The following is a 16,876-nucleotide window of genomic DNA, read 5'->3' on the forward strand; positions in this document are numbered from 1 at the left end:
GTAGGGAGGCGAGCAGGCCAGAGGTGGATGAACGCAGTGCCCTTGTTTGGGTGTAGGGCCTGATCAGAGCCTGAAGGTACGGAGGTGCCGTTCCCCTCACAGCTCTGTAGGCAAGCACCATGGACTTGTAGCGGATGCGAGCTTCAACTGGAAGCCAGTGGAGAGAGCGGAGGAGCGGGGTGACGTGAGAGAACTTGGGAAGGTTGAACACCAGACGGGCTGCGGCGTTCTGGATGAGTTGTAGGGGTTTAATGGCACAGGCAGGGAGCCCAGCCAACAGCGAGATGCAGTAATCCAGACGGGAGATGACAAGTGCCTGGACTAGGACCTGCTCCGCTTCCTGTGTGAGGCAGGGTCGTACTCTGCGAATGTTGTAGAGCATGAATCTACAGGATCGGGTCACCGCCTTGATGTTAGTGGAGAACGACAGGGTGTTGTCCAGGATCACACCAAGGTTCTTAGCACTCTGGGAGGAGGACACAAGGGAGTTGTCAACCGTGATGGTGAGATCATGGAACGGGCAGTCCTTCCCCGGGAGGAAGAGCAGCTCCGTCTTGCCGAGGTTCAGCTTGAGGTGGTGATCCGTCATCCACACTGATATGTCTGCCAGACATGCAGAGATGCGATTCGCCACCTGGTTATCAGAAGGGGGAAAGGAGAAGATTAATTGTGTGTCGTCTGCATAGCAATGATAGGAGAGACCATGTGAGGATATGACAGAGCCAAGTGACTTGGTGTATAGTGAGAATAGGAGAGGGCCTAGAACAGAGCCCTGGGGGACAACAGTGGTGAGAGCACCAGTGGTGAGAGCACGTGGTGCGGAGACAGATTCTCGCCACGCCACCTGGTAGGAGCGACCTGTCAGGTAGGACGCAATCCAAGCGTGGGCCGCGCCGGAGATGCCCAGCTTGGAGAGGGTGGAGAGGAGGATCTGATGGTTCACAGTATCAAAGGCAGCAGATAGGTCTAGAAGGATGAGAGCAGAGGAGAGAGAGTTAGCTTTGGCAGTGCGGAGAGCCTCCGTGACACAGAGAAGAGCAGTCTCAGTTGAATGCCCAGTCTTGAAACCTGACTGATTAGGATCAAGAAGGTCATTCTGAGAGAGATAGCAGGAGAGCTGGCCAAGGACGGCACGTTCAAGAGTTTTGGAGAGAAAAGAAAGAAGGGATACTGGTCTGTAGTTGTTGACATCGGAGGGATCGAGTGTAGGTTTTTTCAGAAGGGGTGCAACTCTCGCTCTCTTGAAGACGGAAGGGACATAGCCAGCGGTCAAGGATGAGTTGATGAGCGAGGTGAGGTAGGGGAGAAGGTCTCCGGAAATGGTCTGAAGAAGAGAGGAGGGGATAGGGTCGAGTGGGCAGGTTGTTGGGCGGCCGGCCGTCACGAGACGCGAGATTTCATCTGGAGAGAGAGAGGAGAAAGAGGTCAAAGCACAGGGTAGGGCAGTGTGAGCAGGACCAGCGGTGTCGTTTGGCTTAGCAAACGAGGATCGGATGTCATCAGCCTTCTTTTCAAAATGGTTGACGAAGTCATCCGCAGAGTAGAGGAGGGGGGAGGGGGAGGAGGATTCAGGAGGGAGGAGAAGGTAGCAAAGAGCTTCCTAGGGTTAGAGGCAGATGCTTGGAATTTAGAGTGGTAGAAAGTGGCTTTAGCAGCAGAGACATAAGAGGAAAATGTAGAGAGGAGGGCGTGAAAGGATGCCAGGTCCGCAGGGAGGCGAGTTTTCCTCCATTTCCGCTCGGCTGCCCGGAGCCCTGTTCTGTGAGCTCGCAGTGAGTCGTCGAGCCACGGCGCAGGAGTGGAGGACCGAGCCGGCCTGGAGGATAGGGGACAGAGAAAATCAAAGGATGCAGAAAGGGAGGAGAGGAGGGTTGAGGAGGCAGAATCAGGAGATAGGTTGGAGAAGGTTTGAGCAGAGGGAAGAGATGATAGGATGGAAGAGGAGAGAGTAGCGGGAGAGAGAGAGCGAAGGTTGGGACGGCGCAATACCATCCGAGTAGGGGCAGAGTGAGAAGTGTTGGATGAGAGCGAGAGGGAAAAGGATACAAGGTAGTGGTCGGAGACTTGGAGGGGAGTTGCAATGAGATTAGTGGAAGAACAGCATCTAGTAAAGATGAGGTCAAGCGTATTGCCTGCCTTTTGAGTAGGGGGGGAAGGTGAGAGGCTGAGGTCAAAAGAGGAGAGGAGTGGAAAGAAGGAGGCAGAGAGGAATGAGTCAAAGGTAGACGTGGGGAGGTTAAAGTCACCCAGAACTGTGAGAGGTGAGCCATCCTCAGGGAAGGAACTTATCAAGGCGTCAAGCTCATTGATGAACTCTCCAAGGGAACCTGGAGGGCGATAAATGATAAGGATGTTAAGCTTGAAAGGGCTGGTAACTGTGACAGCATGGAATTCAAATGAGGAGATAGACAGATGGGTCAGGGGAGAAAGAGAGAATGTCCACTTGGGAGAGATGAGGATTCCAGTGCCACCACCCCGCTGGCTCGATGCTCTAGGGGTATGCGAAAACACGTAGGCAGACGAGGAGAGAGCAGTAGGAGTAGCAGTGTTATCTGTGGTAATCCATGTTTCCGTCAGCGCCAGGAAGTCTAGGGACTGGAGGGTAGCATAGGCTGAGATGAACTCAGCCTTGTTGGCCGCAGACCGGCAGTTCCAGAGGCTGCCGGAGACCTGGAACTCCATGTGGGTCGTGCGCGCTGGGACCACCAGGTTAGAGTGGCAGCGGCCACGCGGTGTGAAGCGTTTGTATGGCCTGTGCAGAGGGGAGAGAACAGGGATAGACAGACACATAGTTGACAAGCTACAGAAGAGGCTACGCTAATGCAAAGGAGATTGGAATGACAAGTGGACTACACGTCTCGAATGTTCAGAAAGTTAAGCTTACGTTGCGAAAATCTTATTGACTAAAATGACGAAAATGCTAGCTAACTAACACAACACTACACTAATCAAGTCGTTCCGTTGTAATGTAATAGTTTCTACAGTGCTGCTAGTCGGTAGAGGTTGGCTATTATACAACAGCAACTTTGTAGCTAGCTAACATAACACTAATCAAGACGTTCCTTTGTAATGTATTTAGTTTCTACAATGCTGCTCGTCGGTAATAGTTGGCTAGGTATGGAACAATGGCGTCGCGGGGGACGGAAATAGCTGGCTAGCTAACCTAGCTAACCTCGATAATTACTAAACTACACAATTAGCAAGCTATGACAAAGACAGCTATGTAGCTAGCTAGCTAACACTGCACTAGTCAAATCGTTCCGTCGTAATGTATTAGTATCTACAGCGCTGCTAGTCAGTAACGGTTGGCTAGCTAGCAGTGTTGACTACGTTAGGAGGACGAAAAAATAGCTAGCCTCAGTAATTACTCTAATTACTCTAAACTACACAATTATCTTTCATAGCTAAGAAAAATTGCTCAGATCAAACAAACCAAACCGTTGTAATGTAAAGAAGTGTAATATTACCTGTGGAGCGAAGCGAAGTGCGACTGCTCGCTCCGGACCTCTCATCTTATCTACGAACATAGACAGGGCTCTAACTCCCCTAGGGTGAGATAAGGTGCAGGCCAGGCAGCAGGCTGTTAGCCAGCCTGCCAGCTTAGTGGAGTCTGCCACTAGCACAGTCAGTGTAGTCAGCTCAGCTATCCCCGATAAGACCGTGTCTGTGCCTCGATCTAGGTTGGGCAAAACTAAACATGTCGGTGTTCGCCTTAGCAATCTCACTGGAATAAAGACCTCCTCCATTCCTGCCATTATTGAAAGAGATTGTGATACCTCACATCTCAAAATAGGGCTACTTCATGTTTTCCAGGACTGTGTCCCTGTACTAAAACTGATATTTCTTATTTGTTTTGTAAGTTACAAGCCTGAAACCTTGAACATAGACTGCTGACACCCTGTGGAAGCCATAGGAATTGCACTACACCTTAGTAGCCGGACGCCGCTCTGGTCTGGTGGAAGATGCTACTGAGTCTGCTCTCTCTGTGGCTTTTCAGGGTGTGTGTGTATCTCAGGTGGTTCTAGTCGACACTCTTCCTCTTTATGTCCAGACACAAACACACACTAAAAAACACACGAATACTACACATTCGCACTGTTTTAAACATTTTGATGAGTTTTAATGAAAAGCTTTAAAAGGCATAATTTATGTACACATACAATAGATATGTAAATCTCAAAAGTACAACTGACTATTATGGTATTACTGTCTTCATTATTATAACAGACAAAATGAAGCCACGATGATATGACAAAACACATAGTTCATATTTACACAAATATTTACAATAATGCTGGTTGACTTTCACTAAATCTGGAGATAAAAGTAATTTTAAACCCAGATGTTAAATTTTTACCTACATTATATACAGTAAAACCACATGAGCTGTTTTAGTACAATATGTCAAGGAGGATTTGAAACATGAAGGGATTGTTTTTTTAATGTCGTTCCAAGATGGCGGCTCTGTGGTGACAACCCTTCACTTCTCTACAGGGAGCTTCCCTTCATCCCAGATGTCACCTTGTTCGCTATGAAGCACTGCCTTTGACCAGGGTCCATATGGGTAATAGGGTGCCACTTTGGACGCATCCCTTGTATAGATTCTATAGTACTACATTATTTTGGGTAGCTGGGCTGTAGAGTAGATGGCGTCTTCTGGAGTGTCGTTAGAGCGGTCTACAGCAGGGTATCTTGTAGATTCCACAGTATCTTTGGGTAGCTGGGCTGTAGAATAGATGGAATCATCCTGGGTTCCACTGGCTGTTGGAGGACTTGAAGAGACTCTCGAATCTTTGGGTAGATCCACGCTGGAGTAGAAGAGAGAAGCTGGGTGATCTGCAGTAGAATAGCTTGCATTTATATCATCTTTGTGGCAGCTAGCGTTAGCATAGATGTCACAGTGTGGGACACCGATAGCATGGCCAGCAGGGTAGGCTGTAGAGTTGGTAGGTGAGTTGACAGTAGAGTAGACTGAAGAGATGACCACAGGGAGTGTGTCTGTCTGTCTGTCTGCCTCTCTGATCTCCTCATACACACAGTCAACCTGCATACAGAACCAATGACAATAAATACATGTTCAGATATGAAAAGAAGTGGAGGCCCTCAACCATCAACATGTGTTTGCCACTGTTTTTCTTCATGTAATGACAACAAGCTACAGAATGATAACAGACTACAGTAGAAACCCACTAGAGGCTGTAGACTCACATACTCAACCCTTAATGTTTAGTTTACCACCTCCCTGTCTATCACCTCTATATTACACTTTATTATGGACACACACACACAAACACACACACACACACACACACACACACACACACACACACACACACACACACACACACACACACACACACACACACACACACACACACACACACACACACACACACACACAGACACACACACACACAGACACACACACACCTCCTTGTATCTCTCACCTCTCCAGTAGGGTCAGGTTGTGTGTTGGAGGAGACTGGTGGTGGTGGTGGTGTTCTCCTGGTTCCTCTCCTCTGTCTGTAGAACAGGAGCAGGACCAGTCCTAACACTGTCACCATGACTACCAGACCAGCACTGGTCCACACCATCAGACCTGACCACAGACAGGAGGAGAGACTTTACAGAGTACTGTATATATCATAGATACCATCAGACCTGACCACAGACAGGAGGAGAGACTTTACAGAGTACTGTATATATCATAGATACCATCAGACCTGACCACAGACAGGAGGAGAGACTTTACAGAGTACTGTATATATCATAGACACCATCAGACCTGACCACAGACAGGAGGAGAGACTTTACAGAGTACTGTATATATCATAGATACCATCAGACCTGACCACAGACAGGAGGAGAGACTTTACAGAGTACTGTATATATCATAGATACCATCAGACCTGACCACAGACAGGAGGAGAGACTTTACAGAGTACTGTATATATCATAGATACCATCAGACCTGACCACAGACAGGAGGAGAGACTTTACAGAGTACTGTATATATCATAGATACCATCAGACCTGACCACAGACAGGAGGAGAGACTTTACAGAGTACTGTATATATCATAGATACCATCAGACCTGACCACAGACAGGAGGAGAGACTTTACAGAGTACTGTATATATCATAGATACCATCAGACCTGACCACAGACAGGAGGAGAGACTTTACAGAGTACTGTATATATCATAGATACCATCAGACCTGACCACAGACAGGAGGAGAGACTTTACAGAGTACTGTATATATCATAGATAACATCAGACCTGACCACAGACAGGAAGAGAGACTTCATCAGGGTTTAAACATTTCAGTAACTTTCCCCAATCTTCCAGCTTTTCCAGTAATGACCAGAATAACTGATCCCAATGCTTTACAGTCTATAGATATCATACTGATGGATCGTTACCAGGGTCCTCTGGTGGGTTGGTTGGTAGATTGGAGGATAGGTCGGTCAATAAGGTAAAGTAAGGTAGATTGAAAGGTTGGTCAGTTGTTTAATCAGTCAGTTGGTTGGTAGGGTCTGTTAGGTAACAGACAGACAGACAGACAGACAGACAGACAGACAGACAGACAGACAGACAGACAGACAGACAGACAGACAGACAGACAGACAGACAGACAGACAGACAGACAGACAGACAGACAGACAGACAGACAGACAGACAGAGAAGATACATAATCAAGGTGTTGTAAAGGAAGAGACTGTGAGTAACTGATCAGAGTAACCATAGCAACAGAGGACCTGGTGTCAGCAGCAGCTCTCTACAAAACCTCAAATGTTGCATCACTTCCTGTGGGCCTCTGAGAGAGATCTACATGGCCTCAAATCTTCCCTGGGACAAATGTAAATGAGCTGTTAGCTAGATCTTCACTTCTGAGACTTCTGCCACCACTGAAATCAGTAGACATGAAACTTACCAGCAGTCTGACTCTGTTCTGCACCAGGAGAGTAGTCTGAGGGAGGACCATCTAGATAGAGAGAGAGATTTGTCCAAAGCATGAACAGTTACAATTGATTTTCTACAGCATAACAGCATTTCATATCACAACACATTAGCTGTAATGTCTGAGATGAGAGATGCATCATATCACAACATATTAGTAGTAATGTCTGAGATGAGAGATTCATCATATCACAACATATTAGTAGTAATGTCTGAGATGAGAGATTCATCATATCACAACATATTAGTAGTAATGTCTGAGATGAGAGATTCATCATACCTGCTCTAGATGAAGGAGGACCACCGATGTCTCCAGATGCCAGAAGCGTTGTAGAGATGTTAGATAATGTTGCAGAGAGGTTTGGGAGCGTTGTAGAGATGTTAGATAATGTTGCAGAGAGGTTTGGGAGGTTTGTGGAGAACTGAGGTCTGGATGTGATAGTTGATGGTTTAGGAGGAGCTGTATGTAAAACAAAAGAACAGGCAGCCACAAATACTGTCAACATTTTACTGTTCTCTAATGAAGTCATGAAGACTGTAACAAACATTAACATCTGAATTTGTCAAGACAAATGTGATTAAAGGTTCACTCACCATCTGTAACTGTGAGATGCACCTCTTGGTATGTGTCTGGGCCATATCTCCCCACTCCACACCAGTAGGTCCCTGAGTCTGACTTCCTCAGGTTCTTGATGGTCACATAGAAGACTCCATTCCTTAAGTCTTCTATGGTGTATCTCTCTTTCTCAAGATAATGCTTGTTGCCCTCAGTTTGAACAAGACGATCTCTATGGTAACATTCTCTTTTGCAGAAATATTTTTCATTGTCCTCTGCCCATGTGTGAGAGCATTTGATTTTGACTTGTCCTCCTACCACATCCTTCACATTAATGACAGCTGACTCCACAACACACAGAGCTGTCAAACAGAAACACACAGTACAGTCACAACTGATGACCTGTGAGATATACTTTAACCCTGCTAAAATCTAACTTTAACCCTGCTCAAATCTAACTTTAACCCTGCTTAAATCTAACTTTAACCCTGCTTAAATCTAACTTTAACCCTGCTGAACTCCTACTTTAACCCTGCTCAAATCTTACTTTAACCCTGCTAAAATCTAACTTTAACCCTGCTGAACTCCTACTTTAACACTGCTCAAATCTTACTTTAACCCTGCATAAATCTAACTTTAACCCTGCTCAAATCTAACTTTAACACTGCTCAAATCTAACTTTAACCCTGCTCAAATCTAACTTTAACCCTGCTTAAATCTAACTTAAACCCTGCTCAAATCTAACTTTAACACTGCTCAAATCTAACTTTAACCCTGCTCAAATCTAACTTTAACCCTGCTCAAATCTAACTTTAACCCTGCTCAAATCTAACTTTAACCCTGCTCAAATCTAACTTTAACCCTGCTCAAATCTAACTTTAACAATGCATGAATCTAACTTTAACCCTGCTCAAATCTAACTTTAACCCTGCATAAATCTTACTTGAACTCTGCACAAATCTAACTTCAACCCTCTACAAATCTGACTTCAACCCTGCACAAACCCAGGTAAAAGACTCACCTAAGAGGAGACAGGATGAGACAACATGGAGTATCTTCATTCTGGACAGTTACTCCTCAGTTACTATACTGTTAAAGTTACTTTACTATTAAAGTTACTATACTGTTGAAGTTACTTTACTATTAAAGTTACTATACTGTTAAAGTTACTTTACTATTAAAGTTACTATACTGTTAAAGTTACTTTACTATTAAAGTTACTACACTGTTAAAGTTACTTTGCTATACTACCAGCTAGCACAGGTCCACAACAGCTTGTCTGTCAGCTACTCATTTGACAGCAGGGTGTTTCTGAAGTCCTCTGTCTGCCTTAAATGAAGATCCTCCTTCTGACACCCCACTCCTCTCTCTTTCTTTCTCTGTCTCTCTCTCTCTCTTGCTGTCTCTTTCTCTCTCTTTCTCAATTTAATTCAATGCAAGGGGCTTTATTGGCATGGGAAACATATGTTAACATTATCAAAGCAAGTTAAATGGATAAACAAAAGTGAACAGTAAATATTATAAATGTTCCAAAATTATAAAGACATTTCAAATGTTCAATTATGTTTATATACAGTGTTGTAACGATGTGCAAATTGCTAAAGTTAAATAAATAAACATAAATATGGGTTGTATTTACAATGGTGTCTGTTCTTCACTGGCTCTCTCTCTCTCTCTCTCTCTCTCTCTCTCTCTCTCTCTCTCTCTCTCTCTCTCTCTCTCTCTCTCTCTCTCTCTCTCTCTCTCTCTCTCTCTCTCTCTCTCTCTCTCTCTCTCTCTCTCTCTCTCTCTCTGAATTAAATTAAATTCAAAGGGCTTTATTGGCATGGGAAACATGTTTACATTGCCAAAGCATGTCAGAGAGATTGAGAAAGCGATGGTGGTCGTGAAGGGCTGGGCATTAGCATGCACATCCTAATTTCTCTGAAGTGACCTCAGTGTCTGCAGGTCTATGTGCTGCAGAGTGAAACTGGTTCAAACCGGCCGGAGGTTAGACTTCTAAACCACAAGAGAACTCAGCTTCCTGTAGGTGAATAAGTGTTAAAACAGTCAACTTCAATGTTCTAAAGTTACCATGTTTGTTTCAGCAGAGAAGGAACACATTGTTGAGATGAGGACAATATAGATAAAGTAAACATCAATATATTTTATTACTTTTTTCTGACATTTAATTGATCCAAATACAGTCTTTGTAAATGATCAACTCAACAGATGAGTTTCTGAACAGAAGAAACATCCCTCCTCTACAACCCAACTCCCCTTAATGAATGATGTCATCACATAACAGACAAGCTACTGAGATCTCTGTAAACCAATAGAACAACCTCCACATCGCCCCCTACAGAATGTTATCAGTACTGATGAATACATCTACTATAATCTCCACCACCAGTCATCTCTCTCTCTCTATTGAGCCTGGGGGACGAGGTTACAGTTATTCTAATGAACTATATGTTTCAACTCAGTCAATTCAGGAAGTGAAGTGAAATTCCATTAATGGATTGAAAAGTCCACATGGGAAATAATTGGCATCATTGATAAATTGAATTCTGATTATTTTAATGAATTTAATTGAATTCTATTCAATTGGACCCCAGCTCTGGTAACGATAACACTTTTGGGTCAAAACCATCAGGCGACCTCTTCTCTTCAGAATACAGAGCATAGAATTACATATCAGAATCTAATTACATATTAGAACTTCATTACATATTCAAATGTGTTTCCATGTAAATCTGATTTTATTAGGATCTCTGTGGTACAGAGTCTATCCGGAGTCAGTAGTTGTGATATTGTTGAGGTTCTGGTCCAATGCTTTAGGGTCAAGTGCTTAAAAGGCTGATTGGTAGAGGGCGGGGACATGAGCAATGCATTCTGGGTCAGCGGTAGACACGGGCTGAGGGGCCGCTGCATTGTGGGTGGAAGTTATATTTTCTTCATCCTTACCATCTTCCTCATCATCAACCTTTGAGACAGTGAGGAGAATCATGACTGTTACCACTAGGTGAAGACAGAAACACACACACGCATGCGCACATACACACACTCTCTCTCTCACCTCTTCAGTGCTTCCTGTGTCTGCATCAGGCCTGTGAGAGATTGACCCTGTGAAATACACAATAGACTGTGTGTATGTGTGTGTGTGTGTGTGTGTGTGTGTGTGTGTGTGTGTGTGTGTGTGTGTGTGTGTGATATTGATGGTATCTCACCTAGAGCCTTGCTGCTTTGCAAACGCCTGTAGAATATGAGGGGGATAACAGCAAACACCAACACAGCCAGACTCACACACACAATGATCACCACTGAGGTACCTGGAATACAGGGAGGTATGAGGGGTGATAAATGAAAGAAATGAACCGGTGAATGTCCTGTAGGAAAACAAGAAAAAATCTGAAAAGTCAGGACATTTCACATTTTCTGAATTTGTTAACCTCTCTGTGACATGTGGGACGCTAGCACAGGAAAGAATTGGATACAGTGTTTGCCCATAGTGTTAATGACTATAAGAATAACCCCTGACATAGATGGGTTATCTCCATTCAAGAAGGTATTTGGAAGACCTTATAGAATGCCAGAATTAGGAGGAACTGAGCAAGGTGATGTAGAAGCAGAAAATACCATAACCTTTCTGGGACTCCCGCGGCACACACTGCCAACAGCCAGTGAAATAGCAGGGCGGCAAATTCAAAACAACAAAAATCTCATAATTCAAATTTCTCAAACATACAACTATAATATCCCATTTTAAAGATGCACTTCTCATTAACCTCTTACATCTAGACGTTTCGCTAGCGGAACACCGCTCCAATATCCAATGATTGGGCGTGGCACGAAATACAACCTCCTTGAAAATCCGAAAACTTCAATTTTTCAAACATATGACTATTTTACACAATTTTAAAGACAAGACTCTCCTTTATCTAACCACACTGTCCAATTTCAAAAAGGCTTTACAACGAAATCAAAACATTAAATTATGTCAGGAGAGTACCCAGCCAGAAATAATCAGACACCCATTTTTCAAGCTAGCATATAATGTCACGAAAAACAAAACCACAGCTAAATGTAGCACTAACCTTTGATGATCTTCATCAGATGACACTCCAAGGACATTATGTTATACAATACATGCATGTTTTGTTCAATCAAGTTCATATTTATATCAAAAAACAGCTTTTTACATTAGCATGTGACTAGCATGTGACTAGCATTCCCACCGAACACTTCCGGTGAATTTACTAAATTACTCACGATAAACGTTCACAAAAAACATAACAATTATTTTAAGAATTATAGATACAGAACTCCTTTATGCAATCGCGGTGTCCGATTTTAAAATAGCTTTTCGGTGAAAGCACATTTTGCAATATTCTGAGTAGATAGCCCGGCCATCACAGGCTAGCTATTTTGACACCCACCAAGTTTGGTACTTACCAAACTCCGATTTACTATAAGAAAAATTTGATTAACTTTGCTGTTCTTCGTCAGAATGCACTCCCAGGACTTCTACTTCAACAACAAATGTTGGTTTGTTTCCAAATAATCCATAGTTATTTCCAAATAGCGGCGTTTTGTTCGTGCGTTCAAGACACTATCCGAAGGGTAACGAAGGGTGACGCACGGACGCGTATCGTGACAAAACTTTTTAAAATATTCCATTACCGTACTTCGAAGCATGTCAAACGCTGTTTAAAATCAATTTTTATGCGATTTTTCTTGTAAAATAGCGGTAATATTCCGACCGGGAGTCGTTGTTTTCGTTCAAAGACTCAAAGAAGAAAATGGACTCTTCACGTGCACGCTCGCGCCCGTCTCATTGTTCTCAGATCGACCACTTACCAAATGCGCTACTGTTTTTCAGCCAGAGACTGCAGAGTCATCATTCAACGTTCTGGCGCCTTCTGAGAGCCTATGGGAGCCTTAGAAAGTGTCATGTTACAGCAGAGATCCTCTGTTTTGGATAGAGATGACAAAGAAGGCCAAGAAATGGTCAGACAGGGTACATCCTATACAGAATCTTCTCAGGTTTTGGCCTGCCATTTGAGTTCTGTTATACTCACAGACACTATTCAAACAGTTTTAGAAACTTTGGAGTGTTTTCTATCCAAATCTACTAATTATATGCATATTCTAGTTTCTGGGCAGGAGTAATAACCAGATTAAATCGGGTACGTTTTCTATCCGGACGTGAAAATACTGCCCCCTATCCATAACAACTTAATCCAACCACATTGTCCGATTTCAAAAAGGCTTTACGGCGAAAGCATAACATTAGATTATGTTAGGACAGCACCTGAACAAGAAAAACCACACAGCCAATTTCCAAGCAAGGAGAGGCGTCACAAAAACCAGAAATACAGCTAAAATTAATCACTAACCTTTGATGATCTTCATCAGATAACACTCCCAGGACTCAATGTTACACAATACATGTATGTTTTGTTCGATAAAGTTCATAATTATATCCATAAACCCTTTTTACATTGGCGCGTGATGTTCAGAAATGTTTTGCCTCCCAAAACTCCCGGTGAATGAGCACATCAATTTACAAAAATACTCATCATAAATGTTGATAAAATTTACAACAGTTATTGAAAGAATTATAGATACACTTCTCCCTAATGCAACCGCTGTGTCAGATTTCAAAATAGCTTTACGGCGAAAGCACATTATTCAATACTCTGAGTACAGAGCTCAGCCATCAAAGCAAGCTATACAGTTACCCACCAAGTTCTGGAGTCAACAAAACTCAGAAATAGTATTATAAATCTTCACTTACCTTTGCTGATCTTCGTCGGAATGCACTCCCAGGACTCCCACAAGAAATGTTTGTTTTGTTCGATAAACTCCATATTTATGTCCAAATACCTCCGTTTTGTTTGCGCGTTCAGATCACTAATCCAAAGGCATAATGCGTGAGCGCAAAACCTAAGACGAAAAGTCAAATAGTTCCATTACCGTTCGTACTGTGAGGAGAGTTCAGAGAACAGAGGAGAGGAGGGAGGTGAGAGTGTCACGTCCTGACCAGTAGAGGGTGTAGTTGGGTCAGGACGTGGCAGAAGAGTCTGTGTTTTGTTGTTTCATTAATTTTGGCCGTGTGACTTCCAATCAGGCACAGCTGTAGAGGGTTGTGGCTGATTGGGAGTCACACATAAGTGGCCTACTTTGCCTTTTGGGGTTGTGGGGAATTGTTGTGTGCACTGCGTTTGTTTGAGCCTGCCACACTGTTGCTGTTGTGAGTATTGTTTGTTGTTTTGTTTGTTTGAAGTGGACGCTCTACTCCTTTTTTTGAACATTAAAAAATATGAGTATCCACACTTCCGCTGCGCCTTGGTCCACCTTTCATATCCACAAGGGAAGTCGTGACAGAATTCCCCACCAACACAGGACCAAGCAGCGGAGGAAGGCTGGCAAGGACTGGGAGACCGAGAGGCACCCCCAATAATTTTTTAGGGGGGGGCACAAGGGCTGTGTGACGGAGCTGCCCGCCAGTCAACAGTCGTCGGAGCTGCCCGCCAGTCAACAGTCGTCGGAGCTGCCCGCCAGTCAACAGCCGTCGGAGCTGCCCGCCAGTCAACAGTCGTTCGGAGCTGCCCGCCAGTCAACCATCACCGGAGCTGCCCGACAGTCAACAGTCGTCGGAGCTGCCCGCCAGTCAACAGTCGTCGGAGCTGCCCGCCAGTCAACAGTCGTCGGAGCTGCCCGCCAGTCAACAGTCGTCGGAGCTGCCCGCCAGTCAACAGTCGTCGGAGCTGCCCGCCAGTCAACAGTCGTCGGAGCTGCCCGCCAGTCAACAGTCGCCGGAGTGGCCAGACTGCGCTGAACTGCCGGAGCGGCCAGACTGCGCTGAACTGCCGGAGCGGCCAGACTGCGCTGAACTGCCGGAGCGGCCAGACTGCGCTGAACTGCCGGAGCGGCCAGACTGCGCTGAACTGCCGGAGCGGCCAGACTGCGCTGAACTGCCGGAGCGGCCAGACTGCGCTGAACTGCCGGAGCGGCCAGACTGCGCTGAACTGCCGGAGCGGCCAGACTGCCCTGAACTGCCGGAGCGGCCAGACTGCGCTGAACTGCCGGAGCGGCCAGACTGGCCTGAACTGCCGGAGCGGCCAGACTGCCCTGAACTGCCGGAGCGGCCAGACTGCCCTGAACTGCCGGAGCGGCCAGACTGCCCTGAACTGCCGGAGCGGCCAGACTGCCCAGAACTGCCGGAGCGGCCAGACTGCCAGACTGCGGAGCGCAGATGCCAAGACTGTCCCGAGCTGCCAGACTGCCCAGACTGACCCGAGCTGCCAGACTGCCCAGACTGTCCCGAGCTGCCAGACTGCCCAGACTGTCCCGAGCTGCCAGACTGCCCAGACTGTCCCGAGCTGCCGGACTGCCCAGACTGTCCCGAGCTGCCGGACTGCCCAGACTGTCCCGAGCTGCCAGACTGCCCAGACTGTCCCGAGCTGCCAGACTGCCCAGACTGTCCCGAGCTGCCAGACTGCCCAGACTGTCCCGAGCTGCCAGACTGCCCAGACTGTCCCGAGCTGCCAGACTGCCCAGACTGTCCCGAGCTGCCAGACTGCCCAGACTGTCCCGAGCTGCCAGACTGCCCAGACTGTCCCGAGCTGCCAGACTGCCCAGACTGTCCCGAGCTGCCAGACTGCCCAGACTGTCCCGAGCTGCCAGACTGCCCAGACTGCCCCGAGTTGCCAGACTGCCCCGAGCTGCCAGACTGGCCAGACTGCCCCGAGCTGCCAGACTGGCCAGACTGCCCCGAACTGCCAGAGTGGCCCGACTGCCGGGAAAGGCCAGAACCGGAGCCACCTCCTGATATAGGTGGGTTGGGGAGGGGGGGTGTAGCACAGTGCCGTCGTTGACGGCAGCCACCCTCCCTTCCCTCCCTTTAGTAGAGGGGAATTTTTGTTTTGTTGTTTGGGGTTGTTTTTGTTTTTGTTTTAAAGGTGCTTCCGGGGTTAGCACCTTTAAGGGGGGGGGGGGTACTGTCACGTCCTGACCAGTAGAGGGTGTAGTTGGGTCAGGACGTGGCAGAAGAGTCTGTGTTTTGTTGTTTCATTAATTTTGGTCGTGTGACTTCCAATCAGGCACAGCTGTAGAGGGTTGTGGCTGATTGGGAGTCACACATAAGTGGCCTACTTTGCCTTTTGGGGTTGTGGGGAATTGTTGTGTGCACTGCGTTTGTTTGAGCCTGCCACTCTGTTGCTGTTGTGAGTATTGTTTGTTGTTTTGTTTGTTTCAAGTGGACGCTCTACTCCTTTTTTTGAACATTAAAAAATATGAGTATCCACACTTCTGCTGCGCCTTGGTCCTCCTTCGATGACAATCGTGACAGAGAGGAGAGGAGAGGAGGGTGTATCACAAGATCCAAATAATTTCTCTCTTTCATAACAAGATACACTATGTTATAAAACATGTATTTGTTTGTAGTCATGCCTCATACACTACTATAACTGTGGTCAGAATCCTGACTTGAGATGTTTCTGACTATTGCATGAATTATGATGTCAGTGGATTCACATTGAAATATGTAAATAGCGTTATTTTGTGATAATGATAGATCTATATACATTCTACATTGATTATTATCATTAAATAAAAAGTGCATATATTATAAATTCATTTCTATACATTAATTCCCTCAACAACAGGTATATCTTACAAAGATCTCAATTATCTTTACCGAGGCAAATCGGGATCATTAAAGGCTATATAAAATAAACATTAGGTTTAGTTTACAACTCACCGTCACTAACAGTAAGATGTACTTCCTGGAACGAGCCTGGGACAGTCCCTCCCACTACACACCAATACGTCCCAGAGACTCTCTCCACTAGCCCAGTGATGACCACAGTGAAGTCTCCATCTCCTCTGTCGTCTATACTATACCTGGGGAAAAGTGGAGGGTGAGATGCAACCAAAGAATGTAGATCGTAATTGAAAAGGAAAAGGTCCAGTGCCTGCTCACCATTAAAAACATATTATTTTATTTTAACAATTTTTGTGAGGAGACATTTTCCTGTATCTCCAGTTTTGCCCTTTGCCTCCAGCACCTTCACAAATCAGGGTTTTGGTGAGCGGTAGATTCTGCCTACTTTTCAAACAATTATTAAAAGCCTTGATGTTTCAGCCTTTATCAATTTTTTTATTTCACCTTTATTTAACCAGGTAGGCCAGTTGAGAACAAGTTCTCATTTACAACTGTGACCTGGCCAAGATAAAGCAAAGCAGTTCGACACATACAACAACACAGAGCTACACACGGAATAGACAAACATACAATCAATAATACTGTAGAAAATCTATACACAGCATGAGGTAGGGTAAGAGAGGTAAGGCAATAAATAGGCCATGGTGG

At 45.3% G+C, this 16,876-nt stretch overlaps 1 protein-coding gene across 1 annotated transcript; it reads right to left on the bottom strand.

Moving 5' to 3' along the window:
• Nucleotides 1-4,092: 4,092 nt before the first annotated feature.
• On the bottom strand, nucleotides 4,093-8,671 carry LOC115177849 (uncharacterized). Its single transcript, XM_029738843.1, has 6 exons — nucleotides 8,540-8,671; nucleotides 7,557-7,880; nucleotides 7,243-7,422; nucleotides 6,937-6,987; nucleotides 5,448-5,599; nucleotides 4,093-5,044 (listed from the first exon to the last, which is right to left on the bottom strand). Exons 1-6 carry the CDS (start codon nucleotides 8,577-8,579, stop codon nucleotides 4,613-4,615), a joined length of 1,179 nt encoding a protein of 392 aa, XP_029594703.1. The 5' UTR covers nucleotides 8,580-8,671; the 3' UTR covers nucleotides 4,093-4,612.
• Nucleotides 8,672-16,876: the final 8,205 nt, after the last annotated feature.

This window comes from Salmo trutta, chromosome 38 (assembly GCF_901001165.1).
Source record: "Salmo trutta chromosome 38, fSalTru1.1, whole genome shotgun sequence".
Classification (NCBI taxonomy): Eukaryota; Metazoa; Chordata; class Actinopteri; order Salmoniformes; family Salmonidae; genus Salmo; species Salmo trutta.